General features: G+C 50.0%; 1 protein-coding gene and 1 long non-coding RNA gene across 10 annotated transcripts in view; one reads left to right on the top strand and one right to left on the bottom strand.

Moving 5' to 3' along the window:
* GLT1D1 (glycosyltransferase 1 domain containing 1) overlaps positions 1 to 12,116 on the bottom strand; it is a 107,734-nt gene extending 95,618 nt beyond the window's left edge. For all 7 annotated transcript variants that reach the window (XM_072953628.1, XM_072953625.1, XM_072953627.1 and 4 more), the window contains exon 1: positions 12,004 to 12,116. In XM_072953628.1, coding sequence (XP_072809729.1) covers positions 12,004 to 12,071 — 68 coding nt within the window. In that variant the 5' untranslated portion in view covers positions 12,072 to 12,116. The remainder of the gene's footprint in view (positions 1 to 12,003) is intronic.
* Positions 12,117 to 12,286: 170 nt separating this feature from the next.
* On the top strand, positions 12,287 to 17,623 carry LOC140691004 (uncharacterized). 3 transcript variants are annotated; one of them, XR_012066446.1, is made up of 4 exons: positions 12,288 to 12,405; positions 12,663 to 12,773; positions 15,171 to 16,046; positions 16,806 to 17,623. It is a non-coding gene; the product is annotated as an uncharacterized lncRNA (long non-coding RNA). The 3 variants fall into 3 exon arrangements; XR_012066445.1 differs by having other exon boundaries at positions 12,287 to 12,773; XR_012066444.1 differs by lacking the exons at positions 12,288 to 12,405; positions 12,663 to 12,773 and having other exon boundaries at positions 12,782 to 16,046.
* The last annotated feature ends 1,368 nt before the right edge of the window (positions 17,624 to 18,991 follow it).

Raw genomic sequence — 18,991 nt, 5'->3', positions numbered from 1 at the left:
CATAGGTGAGTAACTGTTATTCCATCTTCTTAACACTCTAGGAATGAGGAGCCACACACAAATGGGTTGATAAATGAACAAGAAGGAGTTTGAATTCTCCTTAGGGAATCCATACCTGTGGGATCTCTGGCAGGTGCGGAGACGGACACGGTAGGGCATGTGGGATGTGGCTGGTTCGGTACAGATGCCGGCTTGTTCTACATCTTGAAACATACTTTGAAACAGCATTTCAACACTAGCTTTATAATCTAATACATATTCCAAAATAGTCGTTGTTTTTAATCTTAATCCTCTCTATGGACTGAGAATCTAGCCTTGTTTCTGGTTGATGGGTCACGCCTTTAAATTGCTCTGTCCCTATTCCTTCTGCAAGCAATCCCTTGATACAACTAATAAATTCCCTGAGCGCCTATTATGTCCACGGAGTTCCGGCTTCTGTGACTTAAGGCAGGCTTCATTTGAGAAAGACAGCATCTCTGATAAATGGAGAGATTTTGAGTGTTTATGTGGCAGTTCTAGGAACCGGCTGAACCTGTACATTCCTGACTCCAGATTCAGAGACCCAGTGGAACTCTACCTGCTTCCATCTGGCTGAGGACCATCCTCTTTAACTGAGTGACAGAAAAGCTTAATCAACCCAACTTACGTGGATTTCCACAAACTGTGATGTCTTGACTTTTTAAAAAAGACAGCAAGATGAGGGGAGGGTATAGCTCAAGTGGCAGACTGCATGCTTAGCATGCATGAGGTTCGGGGTTCAATCCCCAGTACCTCCTCTAAAAGTAATGATAATTATAATTAATAAACCTCATTACCTCCCCCACCCCAGGGGGAAAAAAGATAGCAAGATGAAATCTTTAGATTAAAAAAATAAAGACACAAATGAACTTATTTACAAAACAGAGACAGACTCACAGACATAGAAAACATACTTATGGTTACCAGAGGAGGAAAAGGGCTTGTGAAGCAATAAACTGGGAGTTCGAGTTTTGCAGATACTAACCACTGTATATAAAATAGATAAACAACAAGTTCCTTCTGCATAGACCAGGGAACTATATTCAATATCTTGTAGTCCCTATAATGGAAAAGAATATGAGAATATATATATGTATGTCTATATATGACTGAAACATTGTGTTGTCCACCAGAAATTAACACAACATCATAAACTGCCTATACTTCAATAAAAATAAACAAACAAACAAATAAATAAAAAGATGGGACAAGAAACCAACACAAGGCAGGCAACACGAAGTCCACTCTGTATCTATGAGCTCCTACACAATCTTGAGATGGGAAACGAGAGGCTAATATTCCTTAAGGCCATCCCGCTGGTGGGCCCAGCGCCTCTCACAGCCCAAGCGCCCCTGGCAGCCCAGTGACTGCAACCACAGCTCACCCGGGGGAACCAGGGCTGCGTCACCGGCAGGGCCAAGTCACCGGTGTTGAACTGTAAAATGTTACCCTCTGGTGATATTTTAAGAATTTCTGGTACCTTAAAGAAAAAAAGAAAGAAAAGAAAAGACGATGGTCTTGAAATGATGACGGAATTCAGAAGATGAAGGCCTTGCAGTGAAGGCCCGCACAAACCCTCAAGCCCCAGCTGCGGAAGGTAAACTGGAGAGGACACTGCCCCGCCTGTCTGTCCGTGAATTAACTGACATGATGATAACACATCTGCGGGACCTGGTGTTAACCTCGAATTTTCCCTCTGCGGGGGCGTCTTGTAAACTGTGAAGTGTGTCTACTGTTCTAATGCAATTCTAACAGGACGCCTGTACTCAAGAGATTATGGTTACGAAATATGAATGCAATATGAATATAAAACAGACTGTAAAAATGACAAGTTTTGAAAGAACAGAAAAAATACAACGACAAAACAGGCAAGGCGTCTAGACCAGGAGGTGCCTCCAACCCAAATACCGGCTGAGGGCAGACTGATGAAGCAGGTGAACTTGGGGGGAGCGGCCGGTGGGGGAGGGAAATGAGACAGGAGGAGCCCTACGCCAAACGGGAGACAAAGGTCCCCCCTGCAGGGGTGAGTCCTGTGTTGTCTATTAAGGCAAAGTGTGCCTGCTGAGCACCGGAAATGTGGAAGTCTGAACAGAGATGCGCCGAGTGTGACACACACACACAGCTCATTTAGTAACTTTTGGATTGACGGCGTGTCGAAATGGTATTTGGATGGACTGACTTCATGAGAATAAATTACGAAAATTAATTTGATCTGCTTCTTCCTACTTTGTCTAAAGTGACTACGAGACAATTTTAAATGACACCCGCGGCTCCCTTTCAGTCCGCACTGGACATGCTGGATTAGATCCTCTGTGGCTCCAGACGGTGGGTACCACGCAGACATGTTCTCACGGTTGTGGGTTCTGCCAATTCACCGAGAGAAGCCAGGTATTAGAAATTCTAGGAAAAACTTCCCAGTTTTAACCAGCTCCCCACCAAGTTATTTCTTCTTCTTCTTCTTTTTCAGTTGAGGTGTAGCTGATTTACAAGGTTGTGTTAGTTTCTGGTGTACAGCAAAGTGACTCACTCACACATTTTTTTTTTCTTTTTTCTATGGAGGTGATGAGGATTGAACCCAGGACCTCGTGCATGCCAAGCCTGTGCTCTACCACTGAGCTATAGCCATCCCCATTTTTATATGTTCTTTTATCATATTCTTTTCCACTATAGGTCATTACAAGCTATTGAATATATCTCCCTGTGCTCTACAGCAGGACCTTGTTATTTATCTATTTTATATATAGTGATGTGTATCTGTTGATCCCAAACTCCTAATTTATCCCTCCCTTCCTTCCCCCTTTGGTAACCATAAGTTTGTTTTCTATGTCTGTGAGTCTGTTTCTGTTTTGTAAATTAGTTCATTTGTGTCATTTTTTTTAGATTCCACATGTGAGATCATATGACATTTGTCTTTCTCTGTGATTTACTTCACTTAGTATGATCATCTCTAGGTCCATCCATGTTGCTGCAAATGGCATTATTTCATCCTTTTTTATGGCTGAGTAGTATTTCATTGTGTACAACTTCTTTATTTGTAGATGGACATTTAGATTGCTTCCATGTCTTGACCACTGTAAACAGTGTTGCTATAGACATTGCGGTGTATGTACCTTTTCGAATCAGAGCTTTCTCTGGGTACATGCCCAGGAGTGGGACTGCTGGATCACAGGGTAAGTCTACCTTTAGTTTTTTGAGGAACCTCCATACTGTCCTCCATAGTGGGTGCACCAATTTACATTCCCACAAACATTACAGGAGAGTTTCCTCTTCTCCATACCCTCTCCAGCATGTATTGTCCCAGCATGTATTGTCCCCCTAATTATTTCTTGATCCTTCGACGCCAACATTTGTTATCCCCTTAAATCTTCAAAAGTTCACGGAGGTTTGCTTCTCCCCTTCCCTTTATTTAAAAAAATTGGTACAGCTTTTGCTCTGAAATGCATTGCCCACATCGCATTCTTTCCCACGCTTCCCCCTCCTGCAGCCTTGAATGTCCTCATCACCGACGTGACCGGGAAGTGCCCACCCTCCAGATCCAGGGTGTTCCCACCGGCTTCCACCGACCAGAGCACCGCAGCTCACACGCTCCCACGCCCCCTCGCCGGGTGTGCAGCTCTGGGGCCCGGGGCTGCGCTTTCAGAGACGCCGACTTGCTCTTTCCTGCTGGGCCTGAACCGGGTGCGTGTACGTAGGTGCCAGGCAAGCAGACCTGACAAGAATGGGAAGCGGACCCAAGAGCCAGAGAGCAGCTGACTCCGGTCCGCGCCATCTTAGCTGCAAAGCCATGCCTGAAGCCGGCCCCACCTCCAGACTTTTTATCGGATAAGCAGCTAAGTCGTCTTCATTGTCCAGACCGAGCAGGGCTGGGTTTTCAGTTACGCGAGGCTGAGAAGTCTCTGCTAGGATTATAGGCCAGCGGCTTAGAGCCTTTTTGGTTAATTTATATAAAATCTTTTGTTGTCGCATCAAGCTCTCTGTAAGCCACAGCTGTTACCTTTCCTCCAGGCGCCTCCATCACGTCAACTGTCCAGTGACATCCCAGGTCTCCCACACCCCTGACCTCTGCACCTGCAACCCACAGCCCCTCCTGTCTCTTCTCCCAACTCTGCAAAGATTCCTTGTGTGGTCACATCAATGGTTTATCAATACCATAGACTCTCCTTTCTCGGTCTTTTGTGCGACCGTGGATGCATCTGGCAACACATCAGCCTCCCCCTCAAATCCCAACCATCCAGATGGCTGCATGCCCTCCAGTCTTCACCCCACCTGCAATCTGCCTGGACATTCCCACTGGTCAGAGTGAGGCCACGCCCCTCCTCCCTGCCCCTCCCATTTGCTCCCCTCTTCAAGAACAAGACAGGATAAGATCACGGAGGCCCTCCTAGCACCAACTCCTCCTGCACATTAAACTGTGATTTCACAGACCCTCATGGCATCCGGCATCCCTTCCACGCCTTTTAATTGAAACCTTCCCTTCCCTTGGGGTACCTGGAGCTGCCTGCCTCACGGTCCTGCATCTCCTTTTTGTCCTACCCTCTCCCTAGCAGCTCACCCACCTCCCAGGCAAACGCCCTGTCCCACTCTCAAACACACGCCCCCAGGAGCCCAGGCCCCTCTCTGAATGCCCCCGTGGACGTGTGGCCACTGACCCTTTCCAATGTGCCTTCACCGGCTGCCTCTCATCCAACAAGAACACGTCGTGCGTTGTCTGACAGGGTCACTCAGTGTGCTGAGACCCTCCATGCTACCCAAGCTGCCATCTTCCCAACACAGGTAGAAACGAGCCCCCCAAACTGAGTTTAACCTCTCTGTCCAAAACTTGACCCTCTTTCTGATCTCACCCCTCTGTTCCCCTCAGGATTGAGGGGCATCAAAGAAAAGGGGGGACTGAAACCAAGCATGACCCTCTGGGTACAAAAGCCCCTCTGTGTCCTGTGTTTCTCTTTCTGTAGAGAAAGGCTTTTTAGTCTCTTAGACCTTCCCTGAGTTCCAAAGAGCAGATCTAAACAGTGACCAGTTAGGGATGGGAGGGAACCAGAAACAAAGGGAAAGCCGTCAAGAAACAACAGGTCAGCAATAAAGCAAAGTCCTAGATCCTCTTGAAGGGATGTAGGTAACAATTTGATACAGATCTTTGAGCCCCTACCCAGGTCTAACCACAAGCACGCAGACCCCAGACTGGCTGGAACCAGAGGGTGGGTGATAAATTCCTAGAACATCACCCTATTACCACCAATCAGAAGAAGGGCATGCCTTCTGCAGTCCTCACCCCAAATGCTGCTTTTAAAAATGCTTCCCTGAAAACCACTGGGGAGTTCGCGTCTTTGGAACACAAGATGCCTGTTCTCCTTGCTGGGCGCCCTGCAAATAAACGCTGTACCTCCCTCCACCACAACCTGGTGTCAGTACATTGACTTGCTGTGTGGCAGGTGAGCGACCCACATTTAGTCTGGTAACACAGGGAACATCCCCACTGCTCACTCAGCAGCACACGGCAGAGCCTTCAAAGGACCGCTTACGTCTTCTCTCTCCTCGGCTACATCATCCCAGGTCCTTCCAAGTCATTTCCAAGTCTGTCTTCTCTCTTCATTGCTCTGTGGGCCACCTCAGCCCCCCGCCTGAAATCCTGTTAGCCTTCAATCCAGAACCTGTGCTGTGGCAACGACGGGGCTCTGCTCCCACCTGCCAGGCCAGCTGCTCTCTCTGGCTGACTCTCAACACTTTGCCTGCCTCTGCTTCTCAATCCCACCAGCCCCTTCCTGCCTCAGGGCCTCCGCACATTCAGGTCCCTTGGCCAGGAATGCTGTTCCCAGCTTCTCTCCCTCCTCACGCTGCTAACCCAGAGGTTTAAGCCCCAGCTTAAAAAGTTAATTCCTCCTACGCAAATGTTCACAGCAGCACTATTCATTGTAGCCAGTAAGTGGAAGCAACCCAGATGTCCTTCAGCTGAGGGATGGACAAGCAAAATGTGCCACGTCCATCAATGGAATATATTATTCAGCTATAGAATTAAATACTGATGAATCATGCAAACTCCTCCAAAAGAACCACACAGTGTATGATTCCATTTATGTGACATGTCCAGAATAGGCAAATCCCTGGGGACAGAAAGTAGACTAATGGTTGGCCAGAGCTGGGGGAAGGGGAGGGGGGTGACTGCTAATGAGTCCGCAGCGTCTTTTGAGACAGCTGAAGATGTCCTGAAATCACATAGTGGCGATGGTTGTGTGACTTTATGAATATACTAAAAACCACTGGGTTGTATGCGTTAAAAGGGCGAATTTTATGGTATGTAAATTACATCACAATAAAAAAAAGAACTGCATGAGAAAGAAAAAGCTATTTCTCCGGGGAGCCTCCCAGACCCCCTGGAACCAGGTCTGTCCCCTGAACATACTCTCACCGCCCTGCACTTTTTCCTAGAGCCGATCATATCGTAATTAAGTGCTCTGTGTAACTGTACGTTCATGCTCGAATGCTGGAACCTTCTTTCGAATGACAGGGCTTCGCACTGAGCTGATGTGCTAGAAATCCGACAGCTGACTGGCGACTGGCTTCCGCAGGGCTCCCCTGTCTTAGCCCAGCTCCACGCTCAGCGCCTGCCCAGCGCCGTGTCCATTTGGAGATGCTCAACTGTACATATTTGCTGAATGAAAACAGTAACTGACAGTAATTACTTTAGGGCGAAAAAAGGAAACAGCCTTGTCCCGCTGACTTCACGTACACCCGCCGTTTCCTTGGCATCCTCTAAAAGAAAAACTAGAAAGCCTGACAACTGTCTCTCAGGCTGTTTTCCTCCCCAGACGCTTGGCGCTCACAGAATCCAGTAGACAGCAGCTGGGCGGTAAGGTCAGGGCTGCATTTGACGTGATGATGTTTGCTTTTCTCCCTCCCCCCGCCGCAACCAGTGAGTTTCCACGAGGTCTTCCGTTTGCCCCCGTTATCTAAAGTGCTTCTCGTTCAAATAAAACCACTTGTGCTCACACCGTGTTCCGGACGGAGTAAGAAGAGAAGACGCAGTCGCAGCCACTGCACAAAGTCCAGCTCTCAACGCAGGGGCGTCGGCGTTCACTCCGGTGCCAGGACGCCCGCCCGAGGACTGGGCTGGCCCTCGGAGCCGCCTGCTCTGGACGTCGGAAGCCTAAATCCTTCACCTCTTCTCCTCCATCCCTCTTCCTGCATTTCTCTGAATCCTCAGGAGCACTGCAGACAAAACTCAAGGGTGGGACCCAGTAATCTGGTGAGTCTGATGGCTTGGTTTAGAGCAGGGCTCAGAAAACCCGCCCTGGGGTATGCACCACTGTATATAAAATACATAAACAACAAGGACCTACCGTGCAGCACAGGGAACTACATTCAACATCTTGTGATAACCTATCATGGAAAAGAATACGAAAAAGAATGCATGTGTATAACTGAGCCACCATGCTGTACGCCAGAAACAATCAAGCACTGTCACTCAACTGTCCTTCATAAGTGAACAGATAGATAGACAAATAAGTAAATAGAGCCCTGCCCTGGAAATGGCCAGCGAGTAAATACGTTTGGGCTTGCAGGTGGACGGGCCGTCCAACCATTCAGCCCTACTTATTTCAGCATAACCTATTTGGTGCCCTCGGAAACCATAATCTCCAACTGCTTCATCCTTAAAGCCGTGGTGCGAACATTTTTTTTACATCCATGACTTGCGCCATTCGAATTTTGACCTTTAGTGTTCAGAACTGACCTGAACCCATTTGCCTGATTCAGAGGACCCTCGGGATGGTCAGGTCAATTGTCAACAGCCCCGGAGGATCAGAGGCGGGTGGGGGGAGCCATGGATCCCCTCCGCTGGACCAGACTCTGACAGCCACACCTGGCTTCGAGCTGAGCCAGGGGACCCAGTGGGGACAGGGACCAAATGAAGCGGCAGATGACAGAGTCGTGCAGGCCAGGCTTCCTGATTCACGTCGCACACAAGGGCCCAGGTAACCGCGCCTGCAAATCACACACCCCAGAGCCTGCTGCTTCTTTCTGAAATGCTGTGTGCTGGCGGACAAAACCTCTGATACGGACTGCTAACATTTACGGTGCTTGGGAGCCACTCCCAGAGAGCAGGCCCTGCTCAGGTAACGTGCTAGCTCACGGCCCCGGGTGAGAACATCTCACACACACACAGCACACCGTTTACACCGAAGGACAAGCAAAGGGCTGCAAAGACAATAAAACAGTCACTCCCTAGTTACTGGTCCCAATTTTCCCCCCAAACACTTTTTCCTTTCCTGTCACTTACACCTTCTAAAAAACGTCAACACAGCAGAGGTCCAAGCGTACCACAAAGACCCAAATATACTCAGATTTACCTGGTTTTCAATATTTCCCCTCTAGGATGAAGGAAGTCGTGGATTTTTTTTTCTCCCTTGTTCCTGATGAAGTTAATTCGGAGGTCAGGACTCACAAAGTGGGGGCCACCCCGCGGGCCGGCCGACGTCACAGATCAAAACCTCAGTCAGCCCTGGCCGCAGGCGTGCACCTCCCACTGTCACGGAGACTGACCACACGCCTGTGACAGTCCTCCAGCTCAGCTCCAGCCAGGCCTGGACCCGAGAGAACAGGGCCTGTGAGCCTGTAAGGACATCCCCGATGGCCCAGCCAATCATGCCCTGTTTTTAAGGTGTGGCCTCTAAGACTCTGTAAAACTCACCTCAACTCAAAAGCCCCTGGAGGGGCACGAGGCTCTTGGGAGTGCTGTACCCCCCAGTCCGTGGCCTGTTTCTCCTTGAATGGAGAATAAAGCGTTTTGCCTTAACAGGGGACATTAGAGTCGTTACCAAATTGTGTTTGTTTCTATCATCTGACACTCCCCACGTTCCATCCCCGAGTCCTGTGCATTTTCCTTCTTAAATAAGTCAGGCCCAGATGCCCTATTCTCTGCTCCCATCCTAGCTGACCCTTCATGCTGCAGCGAAAGCCATCTTCAGCGGCACGTAAATCGGACAGCGGTTCATGGTTTCTTTCCCTTCCTGGCACCAAACCGCAGGTCCTGAGTGACGTGGGTCCTGTCTGCCTCTCCAGCCGCCACATCTACCGACTCCAGCCAGAGCAGGGCTTCTCAGCCTCGTCAGCAGTTCTGACATCTGGAGCTGTCCCGGGGCTGCCTGAGCACTGGAGGGCGTGGCACAGCATCCTCGGCCTCCACCGGCTGGATGCCAGTAACCGCCGCCCAACCCCGAGGTGCGACAACCAAAGAAAGTCTGCAGGCATGGCTCCCTGTCCCCGAGGCGGCAAAACCACTCCCCTGTCCCCTGCACATCCTCTTAGACTTTGCTCCCATTGAGAGTCACTGGCCTGGAATATTCCACGCCGCTGAGTGCCTACGACCCAGTTCTGGAATGGATAAGCTCTGGCCCACATCCCACGTGGCTGCCTCTCTGCCCGAGACCCCCTCGCCCCCAGGCTGCCCCTTCCCCATCTCGCCAACTCAGCTAAGCACCACGCCCTGTTGTAAAACATCGAAATGCACTGACTCAGAGTTGAGCCTCCTGACAGGTCTATGCGGCGGGTCTGGGGGCCTCGATCTTAGGGATTTTAAGCAGGGGGGCGGGCTGGCGTGTGAAGGCAGGAAGTGAGCCCCAGAGCTGGTGTTTCTCCATCGATGCCCGAAAGGCTCTCCCACCTCCAGCCTGGGGTGGCCCGCCCGCCTACATGCTTCCGGAGCGCCCGACCCTTCCCCACGGGTGACCCCACCACCGGGCAGCATGGCCGCTGACGCACTGGGTGTTAATGGACCACGACAAACGTCAGTGGGCAAGAATGGACCCATTTCTTCTCTTCTTTAAATCCAATTTTCTCCCACTCAGACCACCTTCCTCTGGTAGACTGATGGGAACCCCCGTCTTATTCATTTGGGGGGCTCCCTCCCCCTCTGCCCACGCTCACTCAAGGGTCTCAGCGGTCTCCTGCAGAGAAAGTGTGAGGACATACACTGCTTCTCACTGCTTCCTGGTAACTGGCTCCCAGGAAGGTCTGTCACCAGACGAACCCCCCTCCCCTCCTGTTTGTGTACACCCAGCATCATTTCCTCAAGGAACTGAAGCTTTCACAAGACAGAAGGTGTCTTCCAGCAACTTCTGCTTTCTCCTTTTTCTGCCCCCAGCAATCCTTCCTGAGTGAAGTGGAGACAAAGGCTGGCTCTGAAGAGAGGCCAAAGTACAAAGAACAATGTTTTATTCTGTTTCATGCGTAGGAAAAAAACAAAAATATAGTAAGTAAATGGCCCTGCGCCCCTGCTTACCCGGACATGAGTCCACGGACGTGCCGGCCTGTCCCCTGAGGGGCCCTGACGGGGGCTGTGGGCGCACCTCTGGAAGATGGGCTCACGTGTACAGCTCAAGCGAGGAGCAGAACGGTAAATCATAGAAGCTCTCTCCGGTTTCCTCAGCACGACCTCTGGGTCCCACCTGGGTCCAGCGTCTCTCTGACCTCCTCTTGTCACCAGATCCAGAGAGCACGGCCTTCTTTCTGCTTCTCCAGCCGTCAAGCTTGCTCTGGCCCCAGGGCCTGCATTCTCGCTATTACCGGTCCCTGGGACCATCCCTCCATCCAGTTCTCCGAGTGGCCACCTCCTTCTGTCACTGAAGTCTTGGCTTGAATGTCACCTCCTCAGACAGCCCTGTTCTAATTCCACGGCTGCCATCACTGTCTGAATCACCTCCTTTATTTCTGGTCACTCCCCCAGTGTCTCTCCCCAGCACTGGAATGTGCTTCACTGAGGGTGGACAGTGTGCTTCCTGGCTGCAGAGTGACCTGACTCAGAGAAGATAAACCTGTACAGTGCAAATCCCCATCGTAAACAGCTGACTGGAAACGTCAGAAGACTGCTGTGGCCTCCGTGGGTCGCTTCCACGGGGGACCTTTAGGAGAGCATGTTTGAGTAGAAACGGATATTAAAGGGCTGGAGTAGCCCCAGTCACACATTTCAAGGACGAGGAAGGAGATCCACAGAGGGGAAGTAAATTGAGAAATTTCATGACGCAAGTCAGGTTGTTTAAAAAAAAAAGAAAGAAAAGAAAAAAAAAACCTATGAAACTTCAGGCATTAATCAGTTTCCTCCCTGCCATGAGAACTTACATTCCAGCGAGGAGAAGAGAAAAAGTAGAACAGGAAACCCAGAAAACGAGGTAACTGCAGAAAAAAGACGCGTTAAGAAAATAACCAGGCAGTAAGACCGGGAGGATGGGGATGGGAATGGCCGCGACGAGGAGCGAAGGCTACTTTGAACAGCAGGACCCTCTGTGCACGTGTGCCGGGAAACCCTGGTGCCCCTACCCCACCCCCGACTCCCGCCGCGCCGCCCTGGCTCCAAGGGACCGGCTACGCACCCAGGATTCTGCGCAAATGTGACTGCAGCCGGGAGGCCTCCCCGGAGCATCCTGCCTAAAACAGCAAAACGCACACAAGCAGCCTTGGCCTCCATGTGCATACAATACGGCCATGTGTACACAAGTCTCTACGTACATCCCTACATATGCACCACTACATACATGTGTACCACTCTGTGTGTGTGTGTCCATGTGTTTTTATTCTCTCTCTCCCGTCCCCACTGAAATGTCGCGTCCTGAAGCCCCGACTGCGGGTCCGTCGCTGCATCCCCCACCTAGGGCGCTCGCAATAAACAGAAAGCACCCGTGAAGCCAGCCGCGCGGAGACCCCGCGGAGAGCGCCGAGCAGCCTCCGCAGCGCCGCCCGCGGTGCTGCCTCCCCGCCGCGGCACCAGCGGGGGCCCCAGGCCGCGCGGCCCGGGGTGGAGGGGGGACCCGGCTGGGGTGGGGCCCGCGCGCGCCCCGCGCCGCCCCGCGCGCCTCCGGGCCCCGCGCCCGCCGGCCGGTCCGTTTAGCGCACGCGGCCCGGGGAGGCCGGGCCGACCCCCCGCGCCCGCGCCCGCGCCCGCGCCGCCGCGTCCCCGCCGGGTCCCCGCGCCGAGGCCCGGGCCGCCGCCGCACCTACCGGACGCGCTGGGCCGTGACTGCGTTGCCCGTGTGCCGCCGCAGCACCGCCAGGAACAGGAGCCGCATGCCGCCGCCCGGCCATCCGCCGCCCCGCCGCGGCCGGGCCCGGGGTGGGGGCGGGGGCGGGACGCGGACCCGGCGCCGGGGCGACGGGCGGCGGGGGGGGGGCTCGGTCTGTCCGCCCGCCGCTCCCCAGGCCGCGCCCGGCGGTTCCGGCGCCGGGGTCCGGGGCGCGCGTGCCCGGATGGGGGGGCGGGGGTGGGCACGGGGCCCCTCCCACGGGTCCAGCGCCCGGGGTTCCTCGGGTCCCCTCCCTTGGGGACCAGAAGAGACCACAGGTGGGCCCCCCTGGGGTCTCAGGGTGGGCACACGTCTGCTCCCATGGGGACTAGAACCAGAGGTAATTTCGGGTCCCTTCCCACGGAGATGAGGGGATGACCACAGGTCTCCCCCGCCCCCCCCCCACAGGGCCGCAGGTTCCCCATCACAAACACAGAGGGACCAGGGTGGCTGCAAGTTGTTCCCACGGGGACCAAGGGGCCAGCACGGGGCGGAGGGGATTGCCAGTTTCCAACCACAGGAACCAGAGGAGGCCATGGGTGGACTCCCAAGGGGACCAGGGTGCCCAGGGTCCACTCCCACGGGTACCACCACCAGGGGTTCCTGACATCACTTGGAAGATGAGAGATCTGGCACCTGTTAAGCTGTCATTCCAACAGCTGACCGACCTAAGTAAAGCCGCTGCCCTCTTCAGAGGTTTGTTAAAAGGTAAACTGAGGCATGTTTACAATTTTTAGTGTATTTGAGCAAATCTTCCAATGGGGCAGCGCCAAGCCGGAAGTGGCTAGGAGGGCCCCACCCACAGGAGCTGGAGAGAGACTTTTACACTGAAAAGGTGAAAGCAAAGCAGGGAAATTATTGATTGGTTATTGCTTAAGGCATACTTGGCTCTGTGTGGTTGGTTGTCCCCAGGCATCAATTCTGTAACCCGGAGGCATTTAAGGCTTGCTTACATTTTTTGGTTTGCTTAAGGAAGCACCAAGGCATTTAAAAGCTCCCTCAGTCAAGAGGCCTCCTTTCTTAACAGATGGGACCTGAGGTCTCCAGTTCACCAAGGTGGGTGTAGGCATATTTCAGCATCTTTGTGAGTTCAGTCTGTATTTCTGTTTTTAGAAGTTGAAGTTTATACGTTGACTCCACTCTGTCACCAGGGACGGGGACTTCTCTTTCTACTCCAGCATCATCAAGTATGGCCTTTATTCCTTAGATGGCCTCTAGGTGCAATGTGACTGCTGGAGCTCCACCCATCACATTCACATTCCAGGTAGCCTGAAGGAAAGGGTGAAAGAGTGCATTTCATTTTAAGGGCTCCTGCCTTTATCTTATTCTGCACACGACCATGTCTTCTATCCAAGGCAGCTGGGAAATGTTAGCTAGGTTTATGCCACCCTGAAAACGGGTGGACTATTATGTGGACATTATCTTTTTCCGGACCATCATGCAACCCACCTCAGAGGCCTATTTCACCAATGGCTGCGTGTATGAAGGCCCCCCAATGACTCATCTGGGGCTGATCTGCACCACCCCCGTCCCTCCGTGCTCTGTCCCTTCTGTATCTATCCGGTTCTACTTTACGGCCAGGGAGCCATCAGCCCCTCCCCTCCCCTGGGTCCTGAGCTCACTCTAGGCTCTAACCTCCGCCTGCCAGGGACAAGGTCAAGCACAGGGTAGGCACTCAATAGATTTTGGTTGAATTAAGTAAAATCATTGAACTTGCTCCGTTGTGAGATCTTATTCCCATGAGAATGCACTACTGATTTTTTTTAATGAAAGTGGATGCTACAATAGGATTTGCTAGGCTGCAACTCACTTAATATTTGATTTTTCTGAAATGCACCTGTTCCAGGAGGTAAGAGATTCTGACCTATCTTTTGGGGCCCATTTCTTTACCCTTTCATGACTTCAGTTTACCCATTTGTAAAGGGAGAAAAACTATAAACAGTATCATCATTAACTAGTTCATTTTGATGCAGTCTTTTATGATTCTCCCAGGTAGGTAATATAAAAGGGTACAAAGACAAATGTGTTGTTACTGAATAATGTAGAAATTATTACTGGGTGGGGGAGGAAGAACAGAAAAGGTTGTGGGCATCTCTTAGGAGATTTCTCCAGATGCTTCTAACATAAGGCTCTTAAAATATATGTAAAAAGCAAAGTGTGTTTTTTCTTTGAACACAGGGTTTGCTCAGACTGTTTCTCTAGTTCCTAGCACCAGGGAAAATGAAACTTTATTATCTACCCCGTAGAAAAGTGATAGCGTTTTCAAGGGAGGGCACCGTGCGCATTATTGACTTTAGAAATGGCTCTGTGATGAGAATCGGAACTTGCAGGGGGTGCTCTGCATGCACGAGGTCCTGGGTTCAGTCCCCAGTCCCTCCATTAATATAAATAAATAAACCTAATTACCCACCCCCCATTAAATACATACATACATACATACATACATACATACATACATACATACAGAAATCGAAAAAAAGCAACACTGGACATCTTTTTCCCCCTTCACATTAATAAGTGAGGCACTGTCCTTCACTGTTACCATCAGTTTTCCTTTTTATTACCATCATCCTCCCCATGGCACTGTGAGAACTACGAATGCTGTGTGTGTGAGAAAGAGAGAAGATGAGAAATCTGCATTAAAAAAGACAGCGCGGAGCTGTGGCTTTTACGTGTACTGGTTAGGTTTCCTTTTCCTGGCTTTCACTGACAGCACTTGAAAGTGACCAAATACGAAAAGAAAAAGAAAGAAAAAAAGAGCTGTTGGTCTGAAAGTAACTCGTTTGTCCTAGTGTTGTCTGATGAACACGAGGAAGTCAGCCAGGGCTGCGTGATTTTCTCCTGAAGCCTCGGGCAAGAAAGCAGGGCTGTGGTTCCCACCGCTGTGCTGACGGCTGACAGACTCGTTTCTTAACGTTTCAGCACAAGGACGCTCACCCCAACGATTCTCACTGCTGCTGAAGGAGTGATGAGACAGGGAGTTTGACAGCATTTGGTGCAGTTATAAGGTTCTGGGTTCAATCCCCAGTACCTGCATTAAAAAAAAAAAAGCACAGAGAACCCCACTGCCTTAAGATAACTGCTAATTAACCCTTTGGTTTCAAGCTTTTCCAGACTTCACAAATGATCATCATAGCAGTGGGTGCTCACCCTGTGCTTGGCAATGATCGCAGCTCTCAGCAGTGCTTCTCCATCAGTCCTCCCCCGCGTCCTAGATGGTAGGTACTGGTGTTCTCACCACTTTGCAGATGAGGAAACTGAGACACAGACGGTACGACACGTCCCAAAGTCGCGGGGCAGTGCCAGTTCTTCACTCCGACTCTTCGGCTCTGCTAGATGGACGCAGTACTTTGTGGTACTTGTTGCTTTTTATGCTGTCTTGGTTTGCCTTTGTGATGGTCACAGAAACCAGGAACCCTCTACACTCTTCTTTTTCTTTTGGTAAGTGCGCTTTTTTACAATTGTGATAGGCAAGATTCTAACTCGGCCCCCAAGGTTTCCCACCTCCCATTTTATGCCTTCTCCCAGTTCAGTCAAACATCTATCCAGGTGATGCTGTGAACAGAATTCAGGAATGTGATTAAATTCCCAAATCAGGTGCCCTTAAGATATGGCGATGATGCAGGGTGAGTCAGACCCAGTAACTGTCTCTTGAAAGGGACTGGGCATTTCCTGATGTTGGAGAGATTCAAAGTACTAGAGAGGATTTGAGGTCAGAGAGATTTTCTCCTGCTGGCTTTGAGGGTAACTGGGGCTTCGTGGCAGAGAATGCTGGCAGGTGTTGGGGGCTGAGAAGAGCCAGGAGGAAATGGGCACCTCCCACCTCAAAGAACTAGACTCTTGACAGGCACAGGAGCTGGAAAGAGCTCTGGAGGAGATCTCAGCCCCACCCACACCTTGATGTCTGCCTTGTGAGACCCTGAGCTGAGAACCCCGGCAGCCACGCCCAGCCTCCTGACCTGCCAAGCTGCCGGATAATAGGTGGGTGTTGTCTGAGCCGCTAAAGTTGTGGTCATTTGTTACACGGCACAGAAAACTAATGCAGTAATTACCAGCAACACCTCTCAGAACCTACTGCCACAGTATCGCGTGAGTAACTACATAATATTCCAGCCTGTGCACGCACTGTAATTTATTTAATCAATGCCTTCTTGTTGTACATCTTTGCTGTTTCTTTCTGCTATTTTAAGCAACAATACAATGAGCATTTATTTTATAGCTGTCTCTGTACACACTCTTAGCAAGTGGAATTGCACATTTGAAGTGCAGGCGAATGTGGATTCGATACAAATGACTGTCCTCCAGAAAAGTTGCACGATATAACTTTGCACCAGTCATTTGCAAGCACACTCATCTCCCAAAACATTGCCAGCACTGGGTGCTTTTCCATTCAAGTGACAAAATGGCCTCTCTTTTTGCATTTTTCAATTGTTGGTGAAATTTGATTTTTTTTTCATGAAAGGCAATTGCATTTTTTCTTTTCTCTCACGTGTGTGCCTGCATATGTATGGACTGCCTATATGAGTTGAAATGTTTTTCACTTGCAAATGACAGAAAGTCACACTTGCTTAACCAAAATGAGAATTTACGGGTTCATGATTGAAATGTCCAGAAAAAAATTTTAAAAACCTACTTTAAGCCACAATCAGAACTAAGACCTAGAAAATGCCATTTTGAAACAAGGTCTTTCTCTCCTCATCTCTCTCTTCTTCTGGGTTGCTTCATTCTTGGTTTCCAAAGATGGATCCTGGCAACTCCAAGCTTTCATCTTTATAAAAAAAATTTCCAAATCCAACAGAAAGAGGAATGTTTCTTCCTGGTCACTCCAGAATAAGACATGGGATTAGCTGATTGGACAGGCTTATGTCGCATGACTACCTCACCTAGGGGACCAGCCAGTCCTGCACCACATGGAGCGTTGATTTCCCTGGAAAATGCAGGTGCAGCTACCAGAGGAGGCATAGTCGCTGAGGAGGCCCGAGGACAGCTATTCTCCACAGCTCTGCCCATTATATCCACTGGATGCTTATCCAGTAAATCTCATAAGATTCTCAAGAAGCTCTACAAAATAAGGACAGTAACTTTGTCATATGTTATTTCAGGGTGGTTTTTTTTTTTCATTTTGTTTGCTGTTAACTGCAATAATTCTTTTCTCTACAAATAAGTTTGATGTCTTTCTGCAGCAAAATCAATCCACTTTTCCTTTATGGCTCTAGTGTTAGGCTTAGAAAAATACTCCCCTCCCTAAGATTTTATATTTGTCCATATTTTCTCTTAATGCTATTATCTTTTCGATTTGTCCATGGTAATATTTTATCCATCTGGAATTTATGTTTGTACAATATGTGAGGACTATTTTCTCTACATGCCTGGTCTCTTATTCCAACAGAATTTATCGAATAATCCAGTCTTTCCCCCGCGTGGATTGGAAATGCCCTTACTATCATGTGCTGAATTATTTTATGTTATGTGCTTCAAATTTTATCCTTCGTGTTCCTCTCCGTCGATCTTTCCTACCGGGCCTAATTTAAAAAATAAATACACTTTTAACTACCAATTATCTATTTTATGGTTGCAATGTAAATTAAGACATTTGTAAAGAATTTTAAAAAGTGATAGTTAAAAGAGAATGCTTCGTGGGAGAGGGTCTAGCTCAGTGGCAGAGCACATGCTCAGCATGCATGGAGTCCTGGCTTTCAATCCCCAATACTTCCATTTAAAAAAAAAAAAAAAAGAAGAGGAAGAAAAAGTGGGGCTTAGGTGTGGCCCTACATTTGTGGCACTTCTCCAAACTTTCTTTCACTTACTCTGTCACCCACCTCCCCCTTTCTATTGGTGAATGCCTGGCTTTTGCAGATGTTTTGTGGGTTTTTAAAACCTGGGAGGGAAAGAACCCAAGAAGTGGAGGGTGCTAAATAAAGTGGGTACTACAAAACAGTCAAATCAAAACTCATCTTCCTGGCTACATCCTTTCACGTCCTCGGTAGAAATAAAACAGGAGTCATTCTGAGAGCTGAATGAATTCCCCACAAGGGCAGGTTAGGACAGCTTTGGTCTGGGCTCAAGAAAATAAGGACTTGCTTCCATTGTGTTCGCTGGTTCTGTCTTTAGTCCTACAGTTTTCTGCTTCTACCTAAATTATTTGCAGCCAGGTAGAACTGTTCCGACAGTGACTTCCTGGAACCAACAGAATTTCTGACAACTCTCTGTACTCAAAAGATCTGACATGGCCTGTGATTCTAATAAAGCTAATGACACGCCGTGGCCTGCTGCACGAAGGTGAGCTGGGCCCGAACCCCTCTGTAGGGAACTGGGAGACCAGAAAAGCAGAAGCACCAGCCACGAGTGCAGACACTGAACTGTCGTGACATGTGGGGACAGTGCCCAGCAGTTTGCTGACTGAATAGTGATGTATGGAGGGGCCAGAACGCTCCTGGTGATTCTTTGTAAACCAGCGTTTTGAGGAAGCTGAAACTGTGAGTAAGCACATGCAACTGTCTGGCCGCTGGGAGGGGAGTGATGCAGATGTGAAATGAGAAGCAGAAACGTTGGAGAAGAAGTCAGAGACACTTGGCAGTCCCCGAAATGTCCCCGGTTCCGGGTGGTTTCTAAATACCTTCCATCGGAGAGCGTCTTCTCCGAGCTCCATGCTGAGCAGGGCCCAGGGGACAGGGCGGTGGCAGAGAAGGCAAGGCCCTGCATTTCAGAGCGAGCAATGCACTGGCAACCCCAGGCCACACCACAAGCGTCCTTGCAGTCGGGTCCCCTTTCGCAGAGGGCCCTCGAGGGGGAGAGGCTACCCACAGAAGTCAGTAAGATGCCTCTGCCTGTCCCTTGGGTGCCTGCTCTATGAGTTAGGTCATTGATTTGATTATTTAAGGTGCATGGGAGAGACTCATGCCATCACTTTCAGGAACGGGGGTGTA

This window comes from Vicugna pacos, chromosome 32, assembly GCF_048564905.1.
Source record: "Vicugna pacos chromosome 32, VicPac4, whole genome shotgun sequence".
Classification (NCBI taxonomy): Eukaryota; Metazoa; Chordata; class Mammalia; order Artiodactyla; family Camelidae; genus Vicugna; species Vicugna pacos.
This window is presented reverse-complemented; position numbering and strand designations above follow the sequence as displayed.